Source organism: Prosopis cineraria, unplaced genomic scaffold, assembly GCF_029017545.1.
Source record: "Prosopis cineraria cultivar Desert tree isolate PC_DT_omini unplaced genomic scaffold, ASM2901754v1 PC6, whole genome shotgun sequence".
Classification (NCBI taxonomy): Eukaryota; Viridiplantae; Streptophyta; class Magnoliopsida; order Fabales; family Fabaceae; genus Prosopis; species Prosopis cineraria.
The window spans coordinates 22581100-22608783 of NW_026555337.1; the positions used below are offsets into that span (position 1 = coordinate 22581100).

The 27684-nt window shown below is 27.8% G+C and overlaps 1 protein-coding gene across 1 annotated transcript in view; it reads left to right on the top strand.

The window, feature by feature from the left end:
- LOC129314005 (receptor kinase-like protein Xa21) overlaps positions 1–27684 on the top strand; it is a 63223-nt gene that overhangs the window by 22396 nt on the left and 13143 nt on the right. Inside the window, exons 3-6 of the mRNA XM_054957385.1 lie at positions 4481–5048; positions 11018–11161; positions 14316–14387; positions 16341–16631. Of these exons, the coding sequence (XP_054813360.1) occupies positions 4481–5048; positions 11018–11161; positions 14316–14387; positions 16341–16631 (1075 nt within the window). The remainder of the gene's footprint in view (positions 1–4480; positions 5049–11017; positions 11162–14315; positions 14388–16340; positions 16632–27684) is intronic.

The window sequence follows — 27684 nt, forward strand, 5'->3', positions numbered from 1 at the left end:
ACTTCTCGGCATGATGGTAGAACTGATGGAGATGGAATTATAGGCAATAAAGTAGTTACAATCTCTAACTTACAATGGGAACGAGCACATTTATATGTACTACACAACTCTGTAGAGGTTGAGGAATATGTAGAGATGCACATAGTCGAGCTTAAGCGGGATAACCCGAATAGATTGGAGATTTAGTATGGAAACAAGCATAATAAGAGTTTTATAGTTTGGATGGAATAGCACATTCTTGAGAAGTTGACTGCCGATTCTGATTCAGTTTCTAAAAAATTAAAATGGTTAGCAAGAGGTCCAGATAAACAAGTTCTTTCTTTCACTGGCTATCTCATTAATGGGTACACATTTTATACCAAAGAGCAAGATGATTGGAGCACAATGAAAAATAGTGATGTAACTCTTATAGCCCAAGCAATGCATATATCTAGTACTAAAGACAAAAATCTCTTGTACGCAAAAAATGTCTTACTTTGGGATAATTAAGCACATTTGAGAGTTAGATTACATCAAATTTCAAGTTTCAATTTTTGGTTGTAAGTGGGTTGATCGAAAAAATGGTCTTAAAGTTGATGACTTGGGGTTCTTAATGGTGGATCTTAATAGAGAAGGTATAAAGATAAGCCTTTTATTTTAGCTTCACAAGCTCACCAAGTGTTCTTTGTTCTTGATCCGACTAAAGTAAATTGGTCTATTGTTTTATTGAACAGTAAAATAAATGAAGATATGAATGATTCTACTGTTGAAGATTATCCCTTTATGGGGATATCATTTGAAAGTTACTTCATTGAGGATGAAGCCTTTTATATGAGAAATGATCACAATGAATGTATTTGAATTTCAAAGAAAAGAGGTAAAAGCATTCGAGCAAAGAAGGAGAGCAAAGATAAGGATCTTATTATGTGCTTTATTTTTTATATTGTTATTAATATTCTGAGATAATAATTAACAATTAGTTGAGCAGAGTAATGACCAATAAAATAATAAATAAAAAATTTTCTTAGGTTATATATAATGTTTAATCAATTACCAAACAATAATGGAAATTAAAATTGTCTTTGATTTCTTTAGATGTTAAATAATTTATATATAAAAGTAATTTGATCAAGATATAATTGAAAGCCAACACGTTTTTTCCCCAAAATTTTATCTTATACCCACAAACCATCAAGCCCCTTTCCCCATCATCTACCTTGGTCATTCTTCAATTCTTCCAAGAAGGGGGAGGGGGAGAATTTGACAGCATTTTCTTGTATGATTAAAAAATGATATGATAATGTTTGATCCATGGATCCTACTAATCGCACTTGTTTAAAGTCTCAACTTAATTCCTTGAAGGTTCCTAACAATTTAGTTTGCATATGACGCGTATTACTATTATAAAAGGCAGTAATGCCAACAAAGATTGGTCCATTTGACAAGGATTTGGCTTATAAATTTAAGGGATCAAATTCCACTGCTGAAGTGATGATCTTGTTGCTAAGTAATTTGCATGCACCTCTGTAAGTGCCTTTTGAGCCTAAAGGTATACCTGACCTTAGTTAGCCCCGTGTCTCAACTCATCTAAACTTTCATTCATAAAAAAATAATACAGGGTGAGAATAAAGTTTTGAAATTAAAAAAATGCAAAAAAACAAAAAGTTGAAAAGAGACCCAGGAAAAGCAACAACGTGCCCCCACAGATTAAGAAAGTTTTGATCCCCAATTAATTAATTAAAGATGTTAAATCAAGAAGCAACTAATAATGCATAGGAGTTAGGATGCTTTGCGGAAGGCTCATGATGCAATTCAATTATTGTTCACGTTCCCCCCCCCCTCCCAAAGAAAAGAAAAATTCATCAACCCACCAAATTAAGTTACAGTATATGAACAATGAACCAAAAAAAAAGCAAGTTTAGGGATTAGGATTTTGAAAACGAAATCCAAACAGGCACAATCCCTTTAACAAATTCTTAAGTGCTCCAATAATGCTGGCTAAGTAACAACATTCAGAAGGACATTAATTTGTATCCCGCCTTCTCTACTTTTTAAAAAGCAATATTAAAAATTAATTGGCTAGATCATATGTTTGAAAATTCTATGGGTTAAAGGACATCTGTGTGCTTTAAACTATTTCTAATGACTTTTTTATTCATCTAATGACTAAAGTTAACTTTTGTTGTTAGTAGGGGCAACAATACTTTATTTTCAAAGTACTTACATGAGAATTTTGTTAGTGAGTGATCTAATGTAAGCGCTCTTAGATAAACCCCTGCAACCCAATTCTGAATTAGTTTTGAATAAACAAAAGTTTAGATAATGTCATAATGGTCATCTTTTTTTTTTTTTCTATGCGGACACATAATGTCAAGGTCTAAGTCAATCCATATGCATCGAGAAAATGATACATTAATAAAAGTAGTGGAATGAAAATAATTTTTATATATTTACGTCTTTTTGTTTTGAAAATTAAGGTTGCGCAAACAAAACGGCAAAATCATAGAAGTCTAGGCTTTTTTAGTCGGTGTCCGCATTTTTTCTTGAGTCAAACCTACTTAAGTACTCATATCTTGGAGAAAATGACACAATAATGAGGTTTTGTTTTTGGTCCTACAGTAGATCCTATGTTGGAAATTGAATAGTCTGTGTATATGAATTTTGTTGAGTAAAAATATTTAAAATATGATTTTATAAATGGAGTATAGTAAGTTATGTAAAAAATAACCATCATTAAAATAATAATAATAATAATAATAATAAATTTTCCAATTCCCATGCATATGTGAATGTATTTAAGAGTGCAAACACTCTGGTTCTATTCTTATCGTCTCAGCTATCCTGAGATAAAATATATATTTTCTTATCTATGCGTGTGTAGAGAAAATGGCATAATAATAGAATCAGATGAATAAAAATGATATATATATATATATATATAAGTCATTTCACTTTGAAATTTAAACATTAAGTTTGCGTAAAGAAAACGACATATGATAATAGAAATCTTTCTATTCTCAACCCATTATTGAAGCCAACATGGAAAAGAAGTCATTAATGGTGACAAACTATCTTTTTAGTCGGTATCCACATTTTTCTTTGGTCAAGCCTACTCTAGTACCATATCTTGGAAAAAAATGACACAATAATATACTTTACGCGTATGTTTGTATTTGTGCGTATTGTATGGAAAAAAAATTAAATCTTTAATAATCTCTATCCTTTTAGCGAGATTTAAATGAGATCCTTGTTTATAGTTCAAACTATTAGAATGACAACCTAAAGTTTTTACTGTCATATCATTAATCCCTACCCAATCACTACATAAAAAACTTTGAAAATAACTAAATTAGTTTGTTTTCGTTTGTGATATGCAGATTAACATATAGTTTTTGACATTAATAATTTATTTTTCTTTGACAAATAAAAAATTGAGACCCAAAATTTAGATCTTATTTGATTTTGTTCCCTTTTTTGTTTTTAAAAACTATCTTGTAAATTAAATTTTAAAAATTATTTTTGAAACCAAAAATTATGTAAATTAGAAAATAATTTGAGTTAAAAAATCGGAAGATAATGGTGGTCACCAATGGATAATGATAGTAGTTAACTATAACTGATAGTAGCATTCAGTAATCAATTATGATGTGCTGTAAACATAAAAAAGAAAACAAAAACAATTCTATGATCTTTTATTAAATAAAAAAAACAAAAGATGAGAACAGTTTTGCAAACATTTAAATCTAAAACACTTATCCAAACCAATTGTTTTTATATTTTTATTTTAAAAGCAGTTTTTAAAGATAGAAATCAAACAAGCCATTATTTTGTTTTTAAATTTATTTGAAGTAGGGAGAGAACAAATCGAAGTGCTCAAGAGTCAAGTCCAAAGGAAAAAGTAGTTGACGCAATCCAAATGGTTCACATATTTTTTTCTTCTTAAATTTTCCAATTATTTTAACAATTTCTTCTTCTTATATATCTATATATATTATATAAGATATTAAAATAACATTTTCCTTCGATTAATATCTCCCTATCAAATTCATTTTTTATTTCCAATATCAAATGGACATAATCTCCAACAAATTGAAGAATATGCCAATAATGTCTCTTCATTTTCTAACTTCTTTGCAGGCCCCACCACCTTAGATTAATTATAACTAGTGGCCACTGATTGATACAAAAGTAGACGAGGGATATTACTTGAGCCGAGAAATTTCTACCATTAACATCATAATAAACAGTTTTAGTTTAAATGCATATAATTAATCATCCGTCCTATTTAAAAGTTGTGCTTATGAATTCCTAAGCGTGTATATATATAGTACAACCTTCTCCTCCAACCACTTCATCAATCTAGGAAGCCCTGAACCTATCCAACATGGCAAATCTTTGTTTTCATTTCGCCTTTCTCTTGTTTTCCCTACTTTGTTTTCATTTCACTTTATGCTTCACCAATTTCACTACGTATGATGAATTGGCACTACTTGCTTTCAAGTTTTCTGTTAAGGACCCTTACAATTACTTGGCCAATTGGTCCAACTCTTCTTCCATTTGCAATTGGGTTGGGGTTATGTGTGATGCTCACCATGAGAGAGTAATAGCCTTGAATCTTGGTGAGATGGGTCTCAAGGGAACTTTGCCCTCAAAAATTGGGAATTTGTCTTTCTTGGTTGAACTTGACCTTCATAGTAACAACCTTTATGGTGAGTTGCCAAAAGAGTTGATCCAATTACACAAGCTACAAATTCTCAACTTGAGCTACAATGAATTCAAGGGAGAAATTCCAACTTGGATTGGAAGCTTATTCATGCTTCAACACTTCCATCTCTGTAACAACATTTTTGGAGGTGTTATTCCTAAAAGCATATCCAATTTGTCAAAGTTAGAGACTTTGAACTGGAATGATAACTTTATTGAAAGATTCATTCCATTTGAGATTGGAAAACTTCAATGTTTGAAGATTTTACGGATTGCGGTAAACAAGCTTTCAGGAAAAATACCTCCAACTATTTCCAACTTATCCTCACTTGAGTTGTTGTCTTTGTCTCGCAACTTCTTAACAGGTATGTCTTGCGTAATGTGTTATTAGCATTTCTTCTATTTTACAATGATATAAATTTATTTTTGTTTTTGGAAATCCTTTTGCTTAATTTTAATGTGGATTTATGTGAGCCTTATTATCAAGCTCAGTTGATCTTCTTTAATTTGTTGTAAAATATTCACTTATATTTGTTAGATTAAATTCATCAACAGATTTTTGTAATTATCATTTTACATAACCCTCCTAGCTTCACGAGTATTCAAATTATCAAAGTTAGCACATTTTTTGCATTTCATGGAATCAGCTTTGGATCAGTATATACTTCCTACATATTAAAATTAACTTCACCTAAGCAAAATAATACGTTTGATAATTATTTTACCATTAACTTTTTATGATATATTGGTGATAATAAAATATTCTTATTTCAGAAAGATAAATTGATCAAATGTTCTTTGAAATCCTCTTTTAGTTAGATAGACAATTTTATATTTTTAAGTTATATATTTTTCAGAATTCTTTTTTCAGTTACGTTATAAATTATTACTTATATAATACAACCTAGTTTTTATAACATTACAAATTTGTGTCAGAAATTTGCATGTGCTTGTTGTAGGGCATGTCTTAAGCATTCTTTTGTTTGTTTCCAAATCCGATTTTATGAAGAAAATCATGAGAAATTACTATCGAGAATGATGAATCTGATTGTGAACAAGTTATTAAAAATTTTAGATCATCATGATGGAGGAAAAATCTTCAAATGATTTCTGTGACTTTTTCCCTGTGCTATAAGCTGCATCGGTATTTATAATTGTGTACTCAATAGGTACGATTATAAATTTGTGTATTCGTGTAAAAAAAAACAAAAAAAAGATCTGAAACAACTCAAATTGTCAATTCGACCGTCAATATCTCATTATTTTTAATGTTATAAAAATCATTGATTTTCTCTTTTCTTTTATTAATAGAATGTCTATTTTTTTAGAACCAATTTGAGCTTCCATAGTCTGATTTCTTCTGTACAGCATGTACCCATAATATATTTTAAGGTTCCTATGCTCTTAAAAATTATTATATTGGGTACCAGTTGTTTAAATATATGCATATAACTAACTATTCAATTCTATCTAATTTCTGACCAAGCGCTTTTTTTAATTTTTTATTTTATTTTTATGTCATGCGGGAGGTGCCGTTTGAGTTATGTTGGGTGTGTCCCTTAGGCGCACTGTTCTTTCTTTTATTTATTTATTTACTAAGCTTGATTTTTTTTAGTATGGGGAGGAAGTTATATTTTTTTCATAACATTAAATTATAAAATAACATTAATCTTTTCATTTGTTTTTATGCTCTTCTAACATTTCAATAAATAATTATAGTTTAGACATTGAATAACACGCATTTGATACTTTACTAATAAAATAAGACATTAACTATTATAAGTTCCTCTGTACATGTAATTAGTTTAGTCAGATTCAAATAAATTAACACAAAAGGCCTAAAGATACTGGTCCACAACAAAAATAATAAGGCATCTTCAGGAACAACTAATGTTGTTTTCCAAGAGATATTTGAGAATATTGAAATAGATTATGGTTATTTTTTGTTTCATACCTTATACAAAATTAATTATGATTATCCCATTCTCATTTATCATTTATTCAATCGGTTGCAAATAAATGCAATCCAACTAAATACTGCACTTAGTGAAAAAAAAATAATAATAACACATGAACGTTATTAATTTCAAATGCATAGTATGTAACAACAACAATGCTCTATAGTATAGTTTATCATACAAGAAAGTAACTTTGAAGACATGCATAAACTAATGATGTATGTGCAGGACACAAGTTCAAATAATGAACTAATATTGTCTCACTATTTCTCTCAATTTCGGTGCTGAAAGTGTTTTGACTAATTTTATTCGTCTCAATAATTAATCTACTATAGCCTCATTTAATCATAGTATATATGATGAAAAATATCTTCCTTTCTTAATATATTTGGCCCTATCATATTGCAAAGACTTGGGACAAAACTCTTCGCATATGAGGATTCGATTGGTCACACTAAACACAGTTCAAACTAATGGATACAAACCAAGATACATCAATTTCCTATTTCCTTTTTTTTCCTATTGGGTTCAAGAGCTTTGTCTTCTTTATTGCTTATTTTTATTTTATTATGATATTTTTACTATACATGGACTCTAACAAAAAAAAAAATCAGTCTATTTTAGCAGACATTGCAGGTTGCAAAAGACAATAGTCAAATTTGAAACTAATAAAAGTATCATAGTTCTATCAAAAAATGTTTACTACCATTTAAGATCAACTATTTTTTGACTTTTCAAAGTTGGTCTCTCTATGCTCATACTTTACGGTCTAATAGCATATCTTACAATTTTTCCAATGACCACATCCTAGTAGATATTCTCAATATAATTAGTAATTTGGAAAATCTGAACATAATATTAAGTGATAATCAGCTTTGCAATTGCACACCAAAAGCGATTGAAAATTTGATTATGCCTCAAGGGTTCGAACTTCAAGGCAATGACTAATTATTAATTTTGTTGATAACACTAAACTTTATTATTTGATTGTATGATATAATTAGGATAATTAAATCTATTTATTTACGATAGATAGATTAATTAAATTTATTTCTGTGTTGTATTTCTTTGAGCTTTGTTATACCTTATTATGTCACGAGCTGCTATATAAATGATAAATATTTCACATCATGACATTAAAAAGCTTATTCTAAATATGCATGTGTGTGTGTGAGAGAGAGAGAGAGAGAGAGAGTTTTTATTTTTATATAAAGTAAGAAAATTTATTTCATTTTGAAAGCTTCTTATTTTTTTTAGGAATTATAAAAGTTGTTATTAGTTAATTTTTTTATTATTTACCTTTTTCTCAAAACTTAATTGTTTTTACAAAGACCTCAAAGCAATTTTAATGAAAAAATTAATTAGCTGATCCATATAGTTCCATCCAGTTTGTGACTTATTTTTTTACAATTTAAATCGTCTTGACTCAGTTCTTATACTTTCTTTTGTCTTCTCCATTCATCCCTTGTTTTCAAAAAGTAACTAAGTCCTCAGTAACTCATCCTATGTGGCACCTATGGTTTGCATTCTTTGTACGAAAGACTTAATCCGATCAATAGCAAGAGTGCTGTGCGAATGATGATTTTTCTCCCTTCTTTCTTTCCTTGGGCCAACAATTTGTTGTGCTAAAGGAAATCCCCCTACTCTCACCGAAGGAAGAGGTAGTTAACAGTGTTGCATTGCTTAGTTGACAGTCTTATTATTAGTGCCACATTAGATAAAACAAAATGAGAATGATATTCTATTAAAAAATGTAAATTAATAAATATTGCTAGCCAAAGATAAAATACGAAAGGCAAATTAGACACCGGAACCTATTTGTTTCCTATAATTATTTTGGTCATTTTCTGTAATTATCTACGACTTTTTTTTAATAATTTTTAGGTCATTTTGTATAATGTTTTTAGTCAATTAATGATTAAATTAACAAATATTTAATGGGGTGATGACATTGCTTCACTTTTAAAGTATGGAGGCAACGTTGAGCCCCCTTGATTTGAGGCTGTCCAATGAGTACCTAAAGTAATTGAGGGCAAATTAGCACTTTAACTCTTCAGAAAACACAGCACATTGATTAGCACTAAAAACTTGTCAACAACAACTTCTCTCTGTCTCTCTCTTTGCTTCCTTTGTTTGGTATGTTAGATTTTTTTTTTTTAATGAAGGGATGCCAGTTTAATTTTGTGTACATACAATATATATTTTCAAATAGCATATTATTGTACATTTTTTATTAAACTACATCACTCCTCTTGATGTCTAGGCCAAAGTCAACCAGTCAAATTGAAAACTAGCTCTTAGTTTTTATTAAACCAATAAAACTCCATACCCCAGACACAAATAAAGTCACCAAAAGTAGTCAAAGACTAGTAAATCAGTAAACAACCAGTAAAATTAGTAAAAACCTGACCAGTTCCCATAAAGAAACAGATAAAAATAAAAAATGCATGTTAACTTCTTTTTTTTAAAAAAAAAAAAAACAAGAAGAGGCGCAACTGTAAATTTTTTGAAACTTGGGGGCAATGAGCTGCGGTTTTCTTAAAACCTTCTCAACCCCACATGTGAACCCAGCTTCTCGATTCAGACGATCAATGTAGGACTTTCACCAATCACTTTTTCTATTATTATCCCTGTCCAGAGGCATCAGAGATTCACTTCTTCTTTTTTTTTTTTCTCTTCGATCTTCACTAATTTTTTGGCTACACTCATAATATCTATTAAGTCAAGGTAATATCGAGCGTTTATTTATATTTTTCCTCGGGTTTAATCTTTTAAGTTTAGTTTTTATATAATTTGTAAAACTACTTCATGCATTGTCATTTTTTATATATATAATAAGTATGGACTCATAAATATTACACATATTTGTACTAACTGTGGTATATTATAAGATTATGTACTAAACTAAATAGAGGGGAACTTATTACTCATTATTTTCTTCTTAATTTATTTATTTTTATTCTTTTATAAATTAACAGTTTTTCATTTTAATAGCAACCAGTCTAACCATGATTCAATCAATAAACTGTGAATTTGCCTCAATCAATTTAATGACTGGTCTAGTTTTTTAAACTTTGCTCTCTTATAACATGGTATAATGAAATATATACAACAACAATAATAATAACCTACAAGTCTTATATCACTAGGAGGGGTTGCCATTGTACAACTTCACAATATTATTTTTAAAGAAAAATTAATAAAATATCCTTCAAATATTTTAACAGTTATAGTCTTTTAGATGTCATAATTTTACTGAACAATTGTTTAATTAAGGACATTGAATATAGTTAAAAAATTAAGGGTAAGTGAAAATTTTAAATGAAAGTTTATCTTTTTCTTTATTTCTTCAACATTTATCTATCTAGATATATATACACTATATATTGTGTAAAAGGTCTATGCAATGTGTTTGTCTTGTAATTCGTGTTATGATTTGTTAAGATATTTAATGGTATTGAACAGTGTGGTTTCGTTGTTTTGATGTCTAATATTTAATTTTTTTTTCCCAGTGCACGTTATGGGATGGATTTATATGTATTTATTGTAAATTTGATTAGGCATATGTCTAAAATTAAAGACAAAGGTTCCATTTTGATTTTATGTATTCCTTAATCTCATAAAGTTATATTGTATCATTTTAATACATTGTCTGAAACTTTAAAATTGCAAAATCATCTCATATAATTGGATTTAATTTGTTTTTATTACATAACAAGATGCAGTGGAAACTTGATTTTGCTTAATTAAAAACAATTAGATCTTGGTCACATTAACTATTTCAGGAAAAATACTTCCAGCTATTTCTAGCTTATTCTCACTTGAATTGATATCATACAGCTCCTTAATAGGTGTTTCTTTAATAATATCAAATAAATTCATATATTTGCTCTAAATCATTTCAAAAACTTTAATACGTGTTTAGAATGTCTTAGAATAAGCTATTTACAATATGATATTCAACGTTGATTTTGTTTGAGAGGGGAATGAGATATATATATATATATATATTACGTTGAGTAGGGTGCAATAAATGAATCTACAAATTATATATAATTTTAATTTGTTGTGATATTGGTAACTCCGTCATTATGCTTTCAACACAACATAGTGCATTATCATCATTTAGCATTCTCTACACTGCTAGTAACAAATATTTTGCATGCTTTTTGTTAGTTTTTGTCATTTTCATTTGGGTTCTTGGAGCCATAATGCAAGAGATACTTTTTTAATGGTTTTTAAATTTATATGATTTTTTATACAACATATGTTGTCCATGATCATCTCCATAAAGTTATATTGTATTTCTATGATTTTCTATAATATATATACAGGCACTCATATTACTGTTTTTATTTGTTATTGCAATAATGCAGGAGATATTCCGAATGAGATTGGCAATCTTACAAATCTTAAAATTATGTACTTGAGTCGAAATCAACTCATTGGCTACATACCTAGAAGCATTGGAAGTTTGGTTTCGCTTCAGGAATTAGCGCTTGGTTCCAATAATTTACAAGGTATAATTTTTATGCAAATTATAATTCACTATAGATTATTTCTTTTTTCTTACTTCTTGTCTCATGCAACTTGAAATTATGAACTTAGATGCTAATAGGTTTCGTCGAAATGCTATTAATTGTATATCCCAAAATGTATAAGTCAAGAATAAACTTTCTTTTTCTCACAAAACAAAAATTGGATTATATTTTTATACATAATTTTTAATGTTTTATAATGTCATTGAGAACTCAACCTGTTACAAAGATTTTAAATATAACAGGGGATAATTTCAGTTAGGTCCCTTGTAAGAAAACTTTCATTAAATTTCAAAGGACTTTTTTTTTCCAACTGCTGATATATTCCTAAGGCAAATAAACTAGTACAGCACAACTGAAATCGCAAACAGCAACAGAGCAAAAACAGAATCAGCAACAACATAAGAGAGATCAGCCAAATAATTTTAACTAGTAGATTTGACAAAAGAAGTGATGGTGAAGACACCCATCCTATTAGAACCGGCAACAATATGTTTGATTTTTAATTTCAAAGGAATTTAATGAAATTAAAAATCAAGCATATTTACTAAATCCAATTTTAATAAAGCCCATGTCTCCTTTTTAACTTTCCCACCCTAATATCTCTTCAAATACAAACAAAAATGACACTGTAATTTAGGTAATAGAAGCATAAGCCCATCATCAAATCTATCATTCATAGATGCAGCTTTTAAACATATATATCAACAGTTGTAGTATTGTACTTTTTATTTTGTTATATTGATACACACACATAATTATATAAAAAGTTAGTTTATAACTTTTGAAATTTTTTTGATAATTCGATTGTCACAATTGTAGCCTTTTTTTTTTTTTTAAGGTTCTACTTACTATAACCCCCGTAAATCTCAATGACATAATATATAAAGATTAAATATTTTAAACTATATCTTATTTTATAATTAAATTTTAGGTTAGATATTTAGATTAAATATTTTAAAGTATACACATTTTTACATATCCAAACTATTTACTCTTTTTGGTTTTTTTTTTTTGGGTACTAGACCATCCAATATCCTGGGGTATCCTAGGTTCATTGCCTGCTCTAGGTTACCACACTTAATTATAACAATTTTAAGAGATAAACGGCCTATTTGTTTTAGCTTATTTTATAAAAAAATAAATTTTTTGGAAAAAAGTATTTTGTGATTTTAACAATTTTTGTTTAAATTTTTAAAAACAATTATAATAGAAAAGTAAAATTTTTTTATTATTTTAAGTAACTACTTTGAGAGAGAATGTTTTAAAAATGTGGGATACAAGAAGATATACTAAGATTTTAAGATAATTAAATAATAAATTATTTTTATAAAACAGTATAAAGAATTTAAAAATAACTAAATAATAATTATCCTTTATTATTGCAACCAAACATAAAATAACGTCTGCTTTTTATAAAACTTTTACAGAATAATTATTTTATCAAATCCCTAAATTATCTAATAATGACTTATTTTTTAATCTTTAACAAATGGACCCAAAAAATACAAAGAGTGCATAATGTTAATATGTAAACAGAAAGTAAAATTTGGATGGATCCAACGTCTAATTCAAAGTTGGTTTATTCAATTTTGTTACTTATCAATGACAGTCAATTTTGCTCTTATTGGCTATAAACATCATTAGAATTTTAATTAAGAGGAATAAGCGGGTGAGAAATCAAATTCTGATTGGGATTTATAGAATGATTAGAGTGGTAGCATGGCATATCTTGGGCTTTATTTGAACAAAAATTAATTGTTGGTATAAAATACCAAAAGAACAAGTTCAAGCTATATCATACATGGACCCGCCACTAAAATAAATCAAACATCTTACGAATGATCTTAAAATGTGTAATCAATTTATCCAGCTAATAGCTTTTCACTCGCAAGAATTTTTTAGATGGCATGAAAAAAAAAACATTTTCTAAAGATAACCAAATTATTAAGCTATCTCCATCATTTTGAATTGGGGCTGAAATGAGAATCAAAGATAGAGACAAGAGATTTTTTTTAAAAATATATATAGATATATAAACAAATTATGGTATATATTTGAATTTCCATTTTTAAATTTTATTATATATATTTCTAAAAGTAATTTACTAATTTTATAATTTGAGAGGAATGTTATTAGATAATTGAGGGTGTATAACAATATAAAACTTACCAATATCTTGTTGGATGATTTGTAAGTACATCTGTAAGTAACTTTTGAAGGAGGCCTATCCTAGTCTTGGTGAGCCCCCAGACCCAACTCACCTAAGCTTTCTAAAAGAAAATATAAAACTTAGAAATACAAATATATAAATATATTAACAACATATTAACTTGGGAAAATGACTATAAAATCCCATCAAAATATTAAAAAAAAAATCAGGTCTGGCACAATGGCATAATTCCTTTGAAATCTCTAGGTACTTTTTTGGCATTAATGATTTCTGTTTAGCCGTGAAAAATTTATAAACTTTATATGATATAATTTTTGGCAGTGATGAAATCTATTTAGCTATTTAAAAAATAAAATAAAAAATAATTTACTCTTTTTATGGGTAAAATATGTTGCATATATCCAAAACACATTTTTTCCTTGTTATTGATTTTTTTTAAAGATTTACCTTTCCAACTTCTTGCCCTCCTCTACAGGTATTCAAATTATTAAAGTTAGCTCATTTTGTGTGTTGATGAAAACAGCTTTGCAAACGTTTGCTTCCTTGTTCAAATAAAATTCCCTTGAGAAAATTAATGTTTCATAATTCTGTAACTGTTGTTTTTCAATGACATATTGTTGATAATAATTTTTTAAATTGGTTAAGATAAAATAATCCAATGTTCTTTGTCATCCTCTTTTAGCTAGCTAGACAATTTGTCACTACAGATGATTTATAGAATTTCTTTTGTAGTTACGTTAAAACCACGTAAAATTTTTTAAACAATTACTGCACAATATGTTGATTATAATTTGCATGTGTTGTTAGACTTGTTAAAAAGATTCATCATATATGGACACTCGTAGGATTAATGTGCTATCTTTTTTTGTGTCTCTATGACATACGTGGGAAATATTATTAATAGATATACCTGTGACCAATTCAAATTCAATATCTTTAAGCGTTAATTTTTTTTTTTTGTAGGTGATATACCAGAAGATATTGGACAATTGGACTTGCTTCAAGTGCTAGGTCTTGAAAATAATAGTTTACAAGGTAACTTTTTCATCCAATTATGATATTCTGGCTACTATAGTTTTTTTCCTCTCTTTAGTTGTTTTCTTTGTATTACTATGAACAACCATGCATTTTCTTTTCCTACTTTATCTTTTATTTTAATAAATTTGTGTATGTGTTAACTTTTAACAAACATATGTTAACTTGGGGCCTAAAGTACAATTTTCTCTAAATGAATTTGCTGAATGTTTGTTGAAAGTTAACGATAGCCGCAAAATTGCCCCCACTTTAATTTTTTAGAGTTTAAAATGCATCTTTTTAAAGTTTATGATTCAAATTGCCCCTGGACCTATAGTTCAAAGTTTAAATTTCATATTAACCCTTAGTTTTATTATAACATTATATGTTATCATTATATATTGTCATTGTGCATAAAAATTTGTTTATGTAAAATCATTTTGTATGAGATTAATTAGTTTGTTCACTTTCATTATATATATAGTGTAGGTACTAAAAATATGTTCCCTTGCAAAAACTTGGAGGATTAGTTTTTTGTGACATTTTATTAGTAGCTAGAGGATCATGATACATGCAAATGCGTGAGATATCTCTGCAATCATTTTTACCCACACTTGTTTTTTATGTGATTTCCAAAATATTTTAGAACAAAACTAAAGTTCCACACACATATATTAATGTGTGTTTGTGTGTGATGAATGTATATATGGAATTACATTTGACAACATCACTTAGAAGCCATGTTTGAAGGATGATTCCTTGAATTTTATTTTAAATAAAATGGTAATCATTTAAGGGACGATGCACAAACTCAAACAAATAAAAATCTTTAGTTCTGGTTGGTTCAAAAAGGACTTGAGTTGTTGTTGATTTTAATGGTGCTAGTTAAGGCATCCTCTCTTCCGGAGTATCTAAATTCATTTTTTTTTTTCAGATTATGATATTCTAAGTAGTTACTTCTTCTTTTAGATGATTTTCTTAGCATTACTAATTAAGAACAACATTGCATTTTATTTTTTTATTTTCATCTTTTGTTCTATTATTACTTTGTGAATTCATAAAATTTCTTGTTTCAATAATTCTTTATGCATAAAAGTAAGTCTTTAGTTATTTTAATTTTATCAATGCTAGCTAGGACATGTCTTCTCATTTGGAAAGCTAATTTTTTGAAAACAATTTTTTGAAAGAACTGATATATGTTGATATCCAATGAAAATTTTCAGTTATTTCTATATTTTTTATTGTAAGCATCATTATAATTTTGAAACTTAACAATACTTCCAACAAGTCATAATGCATTCATGTCATATTTTTCAATTTATTTTCTTTGCAATATCATAAACAACAAGTACATTGCTTTTCTTAGAATTTGTTTCTGTCATTTGGGATTTTTGAACCATAACGCAACAAGTATATATTCTTGAGGACTATCAATTTATCAAAGTTAAATACTTTGTGTCTAGCAAATATATTATATTGATTGTGATTTGCCAAGATACTAAATTATAAATCTATAGAATATTGTACTTTGAGTTTTTAAATCCTACTTATAATAGGTATGGAATATTAATAAATTTAGTCAAATATAAGCCAACATCCACCTATTTAACTATACAATATACACTTATAAAAGAGGCTCAGCACAAGTGAAGTTACTACCAAATTTTTTTCTTCTTTTCACATGGGTTCGTTGTGCATCATCACAAACAATTCTGATGACTCTACTAATTAATTATCACACTATGAATTTATGATATGTTTGTGATGATTAAATGTTTTTAATTAAAATAAATATATTAATCATACATTCCTTGAGAATCTCTTGCACGATATATTAAAATGGAACTGCCTTTGCATTTATATTTTATATTTGTATTTATACAGCAATGAGTATTTATTTACAATACATCTCCATGTTTAATTCTCTACCTCATTTAGTTTTATTTTTCTTTTCTTCATCAAATAATATTGCAGGAGATATTCCAAGAGAGATTGGCCATCTCCAAAATCTAAAGCTTCTATATTTGGATGGAAATAAGCTTTCTGGCCAAATACCATCAAATATCTTCAATATTTCAGAGTTACAAGTGATTGATTTAAGCTGGAATGATTTGTCCGAAAGTATTCCCTCAAGTGTATGTCATGGACTTCCAAAATTACAAGGGCTATATCTTCAAGAAAATGCATTATCTGGAGCCCTCCCATCCAATTGGATACAATGCAAAGAGCTCGAAGACTTACAATTAGAATACAACTCTTTTACAGGTATTTGCTACCGGCCCACTATTTTAAATCACCAACTTTAATTTCTTTGCCAATATATTTTAATTGCACTTTAATGATTGCAATAACAGTTAGTACTTTTTGTTTTGTTGCTATATTGCCAAATGCATTCCTAAACAAAGTGGTGATATCACAAGGCAGATTTTATTTTAAGTTTACCTTTTAATAAGAGTTTTGGCTTCATATCAAAAAGCTTAGAAACCTGACTATGCTTTAGTTATTTTAAGTCTTCTCTGGCCACTACACCAATGAATGTCTTTTTGTACACAATCTTTACAAATGTCATAGTAGCAGTTTGAAAAACATAATATGACTAGATGCTAAATTACAAATCTATAGAATATTCTACTTTCAGTATTTAAATCCTGCTTATAATAGGTGAGATATTTGAGTTTTTGTTATAATTTTTATATTTGTTTTAAATTTTTATATGTTTTATTGGGGTTTTCATATAACCTAAAAATATAGAAGATATTGCTCCATCTTTATACAATTGTTTATTCTTTCATATTTCTATATATATTTTATCGAGCTTTCTAAACTTTTTCTAATCCTGTAATGTTTTCTCGTATCTTTTAGTAAAGTTCAATACAAAACAAGCACAAATGTTTTTTTTTTCCTTCTATTTTTATAAAATTTTTATCCATCTCCATAATTTCCAACCAACATTATTTTGAAGAAAACATGATAATTGTGAGGGACTCTTGTGGACCTTCAACGTTCATTCTTAAATATTTTTGAAGCCACGCGAAGCTCAATAAAATGTATTTTAAAAGATTAAAGAATATATTTATATATATAACCCAAATGCCATAGTTTTCTCTTAGTTAGCTTATTACGTGCTGAGAAAATAAGTATAACATTTTAAAAATTTATTTTACTATTCAAGTTATGTAAAGAAATATATTCTATTTAGTTATATTATTTTTTCTGGCTGCATATAACTTGTGATGTTAAGAGTGTGGAATGTTTTCAGCAAAAATAATAATAATAATAATAATAATAATAATAATAATAATAATAATAGAGAGAGTGTGTAATGCTGGAAAGGAAAGTTGTGTGCAAATGACACGGTAGGGGATCCTCTTTCACGTGTCGTGCATTATGCTTTGACAATAGACCGTAATCAACAAATTATAATAATTACTAATTTTTCCTTCTCACTTTTTTTTTTGGTGAATAATAACATCATAATTTTTGTCAGCACTTTCCATGAAATATTTCATATGAAGTAGAGGATTTTTTAAATAAAAAATTATATATATAGTGGATCTACACACTAAAGACAAGACATGCTGCAATTTTTATATTCAAATTTTCTATACTTTAATTTCTTAAAAACTTAATTTTAATGAACTATATATTCAAAAGTGTATGTCTTTAAGTGTGCATCTTCTTTCATATACCAAGATGCATTGAAATTTGACTATGCTTCAATACTTATATCTTAATTAGTGCCAATAAATTATGATGTGCTAACTTCTGCGTATGCACGCATTACTTTTTATATGCTTTTTTGTGCAATTGCTCTGAGTAACAGGGAATTTGTTTTTTAAAATACTTCAAAAATGTTCATCATAAATTTTTATTTAAATAAAAAATTACTGTTAAAAATTTGCAGATCTATTCAACAACTTAAAAAAAATACCAGAATATAATTTTTGTTTGAATGAATTACATAAAGAGTTTTGTGTATTCCTTAAAACAGAAAAAAGAAACAACACCGAAATTTTGAATACTTTACTTCTTCTTCTTTTTTTTTTTTAGCTTTCTGCTAGCATCACCTCAACTACAAATAAAAAGGGCACACCTATATGTATCACAAAACTAACAGAGGATTCAGATGTAATGCTTTCACACATCAACGCACATAATAATTTTCTGAAAACAATAATGAGTTGCTTTCAACAACTCATTATACGTTACTGTCATATTTTTTAAATGGTTTTCGTTGCATAATTAGAAACAACTGCAATGCTTTTCTTATATCTTGTTTCATTCATTTAGGATTTTTGGACCATAATGTTAATAAATAATCTTAAAGAAATTAGTCTTAATTGAGATTTCAAAATTATGAGCTCTTAGACAGTAAGCTCACGAATACTGCCAATAAATCTGAATATGCTCCAAGAGGTAGAATTCAGTGTAAATAATTTACAAGGTACACCTTTATCAAAATATAGTATAATATTTTCAGTTTGTTCATTGAATAATATTGAAATTCCTTTCATCTAAAATTGAATGTAATTTCACAAAAAAAAAAAAGAAGAATGTGTCATAGACTTCTAAATTTTCAAATTCTATATCTTCAAAAGAATAATTAATTATCTAGAGCTCTGCCATACAATGCAAAGAGCTCAAAAGCTTACAGTTAGAATACAGCTAATTCTTTACAATTTGTGTGCTACTAGAGAAGTTATTGATTCAGCATAAAGCATTTGTTTCACAAACATTTTGTGAAACTCAACTTTTTGTTTTGAGTAAATTTATACCCATTTTTCTACTAAAGTGATTTCTTTTAAAACGTCATCTTGTAATATTGTTTTTTTAAGTGTTGTCATGCTCAAGTATTATATGTCTAAAAGTTAAATTCTCTGATGCTAATATCTACACAAGCAATATAATTGCAAATGCAAATTTCTAATTAGATTATGTAACCACTTCTTGCCGCCACTACACAAATGTAATATGTGTTCCTTTATGTGTGCAGTTTTGAGTTCCTTGTTCTTTTTTTTTTTTAATTATTGTTATTGGTCAATATAACTGATACTTCATAGAACGTTGGCAATCTTAGATGATTCCCAGCCTTTAATTTCTTAACTAATATAGACCACATATATGGAGGCATGCAGTTATCTTTGCGACCACATTTTTTTGTTTGCGTACTTAATAGCTTAAAGTCACCTCTGCATCAGCACATAAAAATATACAAATCAGGAAGGAAAGCTTTCCAAGACCAGTCCCAAAAACCAGCATATTTGACCATGCAAATGGGCTCCAAAAATCATGAAAATTTTAGACATCAAACCAACATGGAGAGTAATATAGATACAAAAATTCAACTCAGGATCCCCTAAGTACAAATAGAAAAAAAAATCAACAAAGTGAGCTGTTAGGAAGACAGAATGCTTCACAACCAGCTCTTAAAAGTCAGAATACTTAACTAGGCAAATAAGATATAAAAAAATCCTCAAAGTTGTCTGCCAAACAAGATCTTACCAGAACAAAAGTTATCATTTATGAAACAAGCTAGTACCATGAATTTAGATTCCCTTTCTGTACATTACAGACCCCAAGTTGCAGCAAAGACGAACACCAAGATAGCAATCACAATAACCCAAATTGTTCAACATTATATATATGACACTCGATGGTTTGGTAAACAAAATGCACAAAGAGCAATAAGGCATATAAACATGTAATTCTCAACATATGAAGTAACGATAACATATGAATTTTTCACACCAAAAGTAGAAGAAATCAATTTTAACCACCAAAAAATCAAGAGGAGTTTGATAAAAAATAGGAACAAATTAACTTGTAACGAGTCAAGATTGAAGACTTGCTCGGTCAGCACCTTCTCTGTTTCTTCAGCACGTATCTTTGATATTTCCTCTTCTTGCAAAATTTCCCATCTAATCAGCAAAGTAAAGCGCAAAGTTGCTTTCTGAGGCTTGCGTGGGAGATGGATTAATCAGAACAGAATAGCGGCGGGTTGCCGTGTTCCTCTTCCTTAGCTCTCTGATACGCTCTCATCCTGACAGGGGGCTAGCCATTTTGTCTATTCCAGGATGTTAATTTTTCTTTTTTCTTTTTTGATAAAATTTTATTGTTAATTTTTCTTTCAGGCCATATACTAGAAGGCATTGGAAAGTAGGCAATACTTCAAAATTTACATCTTGATCATAATAATTTACAAGATATTTTTTTTTTCCAATATATGATATGCTAGCTTTTATATTTTCTTTTCTTAGTTTTTTTATCATTATTACTATGAAAAATAAGCATCTTCTCTTCCTATTTTTTCTTTTGTTTATAAATTTGTGTATGTGTGAAATTTTCTTCTTCTACAATACTTTATGCATAAAAATAAGCATTTAGTTATTTTTAATTTTAGGGATACTAGTTAGGATGTCATGTGGATCAGCATTTGGTTAGTTTGGAACAAAGAAAACTCCAGTTGGAGTGAGGAAAAAAAAGATATGCCGCCAAAATTTGTTCTCTAATCTCATGAATAACAATGCTTTTCTGGTCAAAATACAGTTTATTATATTAGAGTTGAAATGTACTTTTTGAGTGATAATATGAATATCAATATTAAAATTTGAAGTCTCCATCTCACTTGTTCCATTTAAATTGTAAACAAGAATCAAAAAAATAAAAAATATAGAACTTCAATCCCTATAGTTTAACAAAATTTAACTTTTAATACGACATTAAATGTAAGTTTATGAACAATATGTACTTAATTGTTCATTTTTCACATTTTTTGGTTATAAGTTTATGTATTCGTGAAATTTCTTGTTTCAATAATTATTTATATGCATAAAAATAAGTCTTTAGTTATTTTCTATTGTAGTGATGCTGTATAGATTGATTAGTGCGGCCATGTGGTATATATCGGGCTTTATCTGAACAAAACATATGACGTATATAAATTAATGAAACATTTGTCATGGGTTTTTAAGGCTTTTTTTTGTGTGCCATGAGTTAAATTATTTACTATCCATCTCTCTATAGTCGTTATAATTCTGCATAATTTTAGGATTTGTATTACCCTACAATGTAATCAATCTATCCAACCAACAACTTTTCAGCCGCAAGAATTTTATGAATGTCATGAAAAAAATATTTTTAAAAGATAACTATATTTTCAGGTTATCAGGGATGAAGTTAGAATTAATCAGAGGTGGGTGGGAGTTTTTTTAATTACACACACTCACAGACAAACTATTGTATTTCAATTTTTAATTTTCAATTTTTATTATTGATATTTTTAAAAGTAATTTATGATTTGAGAGAAATGCTATTAGATAATTGATGATGTATAATAATATAAAACCTAAAAGAATACAAATATATAACAATATAAAATATGAGCAGCATATTAACTTTTCAACAGTACTTAAATAAAGAACTTTGTAAAGAATATAAAAATAATTCCCATTTTAATTGTTTAAGAATCGCAATTATACAAATTCAATGAAGTAAATAATTTATTCATATTTTTTATATAATATTGTATAATACACTATTTTCATCCTTTTTTATATAATAATTATTTTTACTAATTCTATATTTTTATAGGAAAAATTAACTATTTAGTCCTTGTAGTTTCTATGTTTGCAATTTAGTCTTTATACTTTAACTCGTCATGATTTAGTCATTAAACTTTCATCTGTTATTTCCATCCATCCTTATTTTTTAGAAAATAAATTAGTCCCTTATAACTCATCCTACATGGCAGTTACAGTAATTAAAAATATTAAAAAGTGTTTTGAATAGAGATTAAGGAAAGTATAAGGACCAAATTGTGATGAATTAGAGCATAGAGATTGAGTTTATAAAAATATTAAAAAGTGTTTTGAATAGAGATTAAGGAAAGTATAAGGACCAAATTGTGATGAATTAGAGCATAGAGATTGAGTTTCAAACTCAATGAAACTACAGGAACAAAATTAATTTTCCCTTGTTTATATATGTAAGATTTTATTCAAAATGTTTTGTGAGTTTTGATATTATATTTTGTTAGAAACTTTTCATATTATTTATGATCATATTATTTATGATTCATTTTTAGAGAAAATATATTCATTGATCTTTAATTACTGAAACCACCCCATAATTTCCAAAATATAGACTATAATTTAATTTTTAACTCTGTTGAATATAGTTTACCAAAGGTTCTAAAATGCTTTTTTATTAATTAAAAGGTGCATCATAGAAATTTCAAACTTACTAGTATAATGCTTTGACCATATGTCATTCGATTAACCGATAATGTTTATAACATGTCTCAAGAAGGCTTTTACATGTTTCGAAAAACCATTGTTTTTTGGGGGAAAAATATATGAATATTAGCACAGTGAAACGGTGTCAATAAAATTTCTCTTATTTTTCAGTTTAAATTCATTTCTACTATTTTTATTGCTTAAAACATAATTACAATTTCAGTTCCTTGAAATGTATATATGAGCTTTTTTTCTTTCAGGTATTCCTTGAAAGAAACATGCACTAATTTTGTATATTTATGCTAATGAGTAGTTTTGTGACAGTTAACAATAGAGCTCAAATTAGAGGTCATATATAACAAAATTTTGCATGACTTAAGAGCTTCATTATTTTTTCGTATTCTGGTTTCTTTTAAATACAAAATTCAAAGTTATTGTATCATAATCACACTAACTTTAAAAAAAGCCTTCATAAATTTATGTTTGTTACTTATTTTTCTTTTATCATAATCTTATACATGAGAATTCATAATAATGTGATTTTTTTATTATCACATTGCAGGAAATATTCCTCAATCAATTGGTGACCATGCAAACTTGAAAATCATATATCTAGGTGCTAACAAGTTGTCTGGCCAAATACCAAGGAATATTGGAAACTTTACAAAACTTCAAGGGCTAGCCCTTGATGGAAATAATATTGAAGGTGCACTTTCAACTAATCATAATCGCATAACGTGTAACTTTTTATCATATTTGTGCTATTTTTTGAGATAGTTCATTCACGGGCTATATTATATAAATATATATGTCCCCTAGAAGTCACGGTCTTCAAGTCGTTCTTTAACAAGCTTATAGAAAATTAAAAGGATGATCCCGAAACATTTCTTCTAAATTTTAAAAGTTAGATTTGTTAAAAATGATTTACCATACATGAACACTTGGAGCATTAGAAACTTTTCTTATATCTTTGTCAAATACATAGAAAATATTCTCAATATAACTGCCGTGTGACAAATTTAAATTTTATATCTTTAAGCATTAATCTTTTTCCAAGCCATATACGAGGTAATTTTTCATCAAATTATGATGTTATAGCTACTATATTTTTTCCCTCTTTAGTTGTTTTCTCAGTGTGTGTGTGTGTGTATTTCTATACCAATTTTTCCTTTTGGTTATACATTTGTGTGTGTTCTAGAACTTCTATTTTTCTATATGAATGATTCTTTTTAATTACTATTTGCAAACATTGATTAGAACTAGATACTTATTGAAATACTTTAGTTTTAAAGTCGGATAAAATGAACCACAAAGTGGCACTACAAAAGTTTTACAGTAGGATTAGCAACATAATTCACATTTTCTATTAGATTATGTCACCACTCTATGCTAGCTACCAACATATTAACTGTAATTCCAATTTTAAATTTCATTAATTGGTCAATCTAAATTCTTGTATAATTAATGGTTTTTGATACTATTGCTAGAATTCTAGATGTGAGGCAACGTTCAAAATGTGTTCATATTTCATATCAAAGATATCAAAGTGTTAATAAAATTATCATTGATTTTCTTAGTTCAATTGCACTACAAAATAACTTCTTTCTATACATTGCATGGATAAATCTATTTGTACAAACTAAAAATTGAACTGGTATATCTTAAAATATACATGTACTTACTAAGTATTTTTATTTTAGAAAGACATTAACATAATGTCCTTTAAATGTTTTATAGATAGTCTTTTGGATGTTATATTTTTTTTGAAAAATTGCTCAACAACATTCAGTGCAGTGATAAAGTTCAATATAAGTGAAATTTAAATGACATATTATTTTTTTATCAAAATTTATCCATATATAATATATATTGTATAAAAAGCCAATATGATATATTTGGCTTATGAATTGTGTTAGGATTGAAGATATTTAATTTATATTGAACTGCATGTCTTTTTATTTTTAAATATAATGTTTATTTTTTTCCGTTGAATTTACAAAAGGGGTTTTTAGTTTTTGCAAGTTTACTAGAGGCACATTTAAAATGATTTTGCATGTTCTAGTTAACTCCCTCACTTATAGCACTATCTTCTCATGGAATACAAGTTAGTAGTCTTGTTTTTATTTTTATTTTTTATATTGTCAATTATCTCAAAGTTATATTGCATCATTTTAACACGTTTCATGAAACTTTAAAATTACAAAATTTGTCTCTTGGTATCAAGAAAGTTTTTTGTCTAATACCATTTGTTTAGTATATTATGTTTTATTCATTTTCACTTTTGATATGACTTCATTCTTGGGTTTTAATTAATTGTTTGGCAACATAGAGATGCATTGGAAATTTTATATACTATTAGTAAATGATAGTTTGGTACTATCGATCATTTCATTCCTTTTTTGTTCTTCTTTTGACAGTTGGAACATAATCACTAGTGTGACAATGTTAATATCTACACCAATATTAAAATATAAAATCTCGATATCAGTTGTTTTCCTTAAATTGTAAACAAGAATTAATAAATTGGAAAATAGAAAGCTTTAGTCCCTATAAACCGGAATCAAGATCTCTATTTCATGTGAAAAAAGAGGTAAGCATATTTCTCAATACAAAGTGCTAAGATTAGTTTATACTTGAGGTGTAGGGCACAGGCGTGGGAAAGATAAAGAGACTTCAAAATTTGGCTGTCGATTTTGTTTTTTTAGTAATGCATAATAATTGACCACATCATGTATTATGTAAGAATTCATTTGTAACATTATATCACTTTTTCGGTCATTGATCAATTCACTCAGTGTCCGCTTTTGACCATTGTACTGGAATGGGCCAAGAGCTAGTTCCAGTTCAACCGATTAAAATGGCTGGTCCAGTTTAATTGTTTAAGACCATAACTTTTCATTGGATCATGTCATCATTAATCGTTGTTGGTATTTAAGTTTATAGCTTTATTATGATGCTAAAATATATTATGTACAAGTTTTTTTTCCTTGCAAAATTGTATTTTTAAGTTATAGGAGATATTCCCAAAGCAATTGGGAGTTTGAATATGCTTCAAATGTTAGACCTCAGTGAGAATAACTTACAAGGTATGCCTTAAGAAAAATATAATATTTATATTTTTTAGTATTTTTTAGATTTTAAAATAAATTTATTAGCACCACTAGAAAAATGTTTTTTTTTTCTTTTTGTCCTTTTCATTTGAGTTCTTTAATCATATGACAAGCAATAATCCTAAGGAATTTTGGGTGATCTTCCAAATTTAAAAATATGAACACATTCACATCACAACCCCATCATTATCTATTTCTTGCTTTCTACCTTCTCATGCTCTTGCAAGCAATGAGAAAGGCATTATTTACATTTATATCTTCACCATCATTGATCGTTGTACTTTAGAGCCCTCGGTTACACATTTAGAATTGTGGCTTCCATGCACATGAATTGTGTTGTGAAATTTACAAAACTTTGGTGTCCATCAAATATTATAGAATTGTATTACTCTGTTTTTTGGACTTCAAAACAGGGGTAAGCATGCGATAGTGTTATTGATTACATGAAGATTTATCCTTCCAATCCGTGCTCTTTTCATTTAACTCTCTCAATAGTTTCTTTTTCTTCTATTTATTTTTCAATAATCAATTCTATGAAGATTTTCCTTTTAATTTGAGCTATCCGATTATGGGTTGTCTATGTCTTTAATTTGTGGCTCTATCTCAACATCTTCTTTACTATTTTTGTTATCTTATCTTCTTTTGACTTCTCTTTCCTTAATCTCAGGAGTCGTTCTTTGTTGCTTGTTTGGAAAGCCAATTTTTGAGAAAAAATCTAAACAAAATTAGAATTTTTGAATGATGTTGAATATATAATCTTTTTATATAAAGTTTCTCTGAAGTGAAAGTTATTATTTACAAAATTGGAGATAATATTTGAAACGTGTGTATATATTGATTTATATATTTTTGCAATCTATCTTGTCATGTTACTTTTTTCTTCATGCCTCTATCTAGCGAATTTTGGGGGGGGGGGATGACAAGACTATGTTCCAATTTTTATATTCAAATTTCTTGTACTTTAATCTATCTTGTAGTATTATATATTCCTTGGGATATATTCCTTGCTTAGATAAAATGGGAAACCTTTATCTTATTTTTATTGAATCAAAGCTCTTCTTTAACAAAATATGTAAGTGCTACTCATTTTTGTTTTTACGATATCTTATTACGCATCAGTACTAAAATGAGCTCTTTTTTTTTTTTCCGAATTACAATGCACATGGCATGAAATGATATTTACATGAAAAATCATGTGTAAGAATAATGTCTTGACAACCATTTGATTAACTCATGCTAATTAGAACATGCTCCATACATGTTTGGAAAACCATTTTGTGCAATATATATATATATATGAATAATAATGCAGCGAAGATGTGTTAGTAAAATCTCTCTCATTTTTTTAGTTTAAATTCATTTCTACCTTTTTTTTTTGCTTCAAACATAATTACAATTTTAATACCTTGAAAGGTAAGCATTAGTATTTTTTCTATTTTGATTCAATTAATACTCCACTAACTTAAATATTTTTTTATTTACATCTTCACTATCTTTGATCATTATACTTTAGATCCCTCAACTACATATTCAGATGTATGGCTCCAAATGCACGAGAATTGTGTTGTGAAATTTGCAACACTTTGGTGTCCATCAAATATAGTAATTTCTCAAGGCTGAATCAAAAAAATAAATTAAAATTCCTTTTCTTTCACAACAAGGATTTGAACAAGAACCTCATGATATGCTGCCAGCAGAGTTTCCATTGAACCCCCAATTTTTCTTGACAAATTTACATCAAAATTTATAAAAATACTCTTAAAATACCTTAACATAAAATTTAATACTTACTAAATTTTTTGTGTTATTATTACATTTGTGTACGTGCAAAATATCCTATGCTATAATTCTTTATTCATAAAAATACTTTAGTTTTGGTTAGCTAAAAAAGAGACTTTAGTTATTTTTAATTTTAGTGACATTGGTTAGGATGTCTTCTTTTCTGTTGCATTTGAGTTCTTTTCGTTCATATTA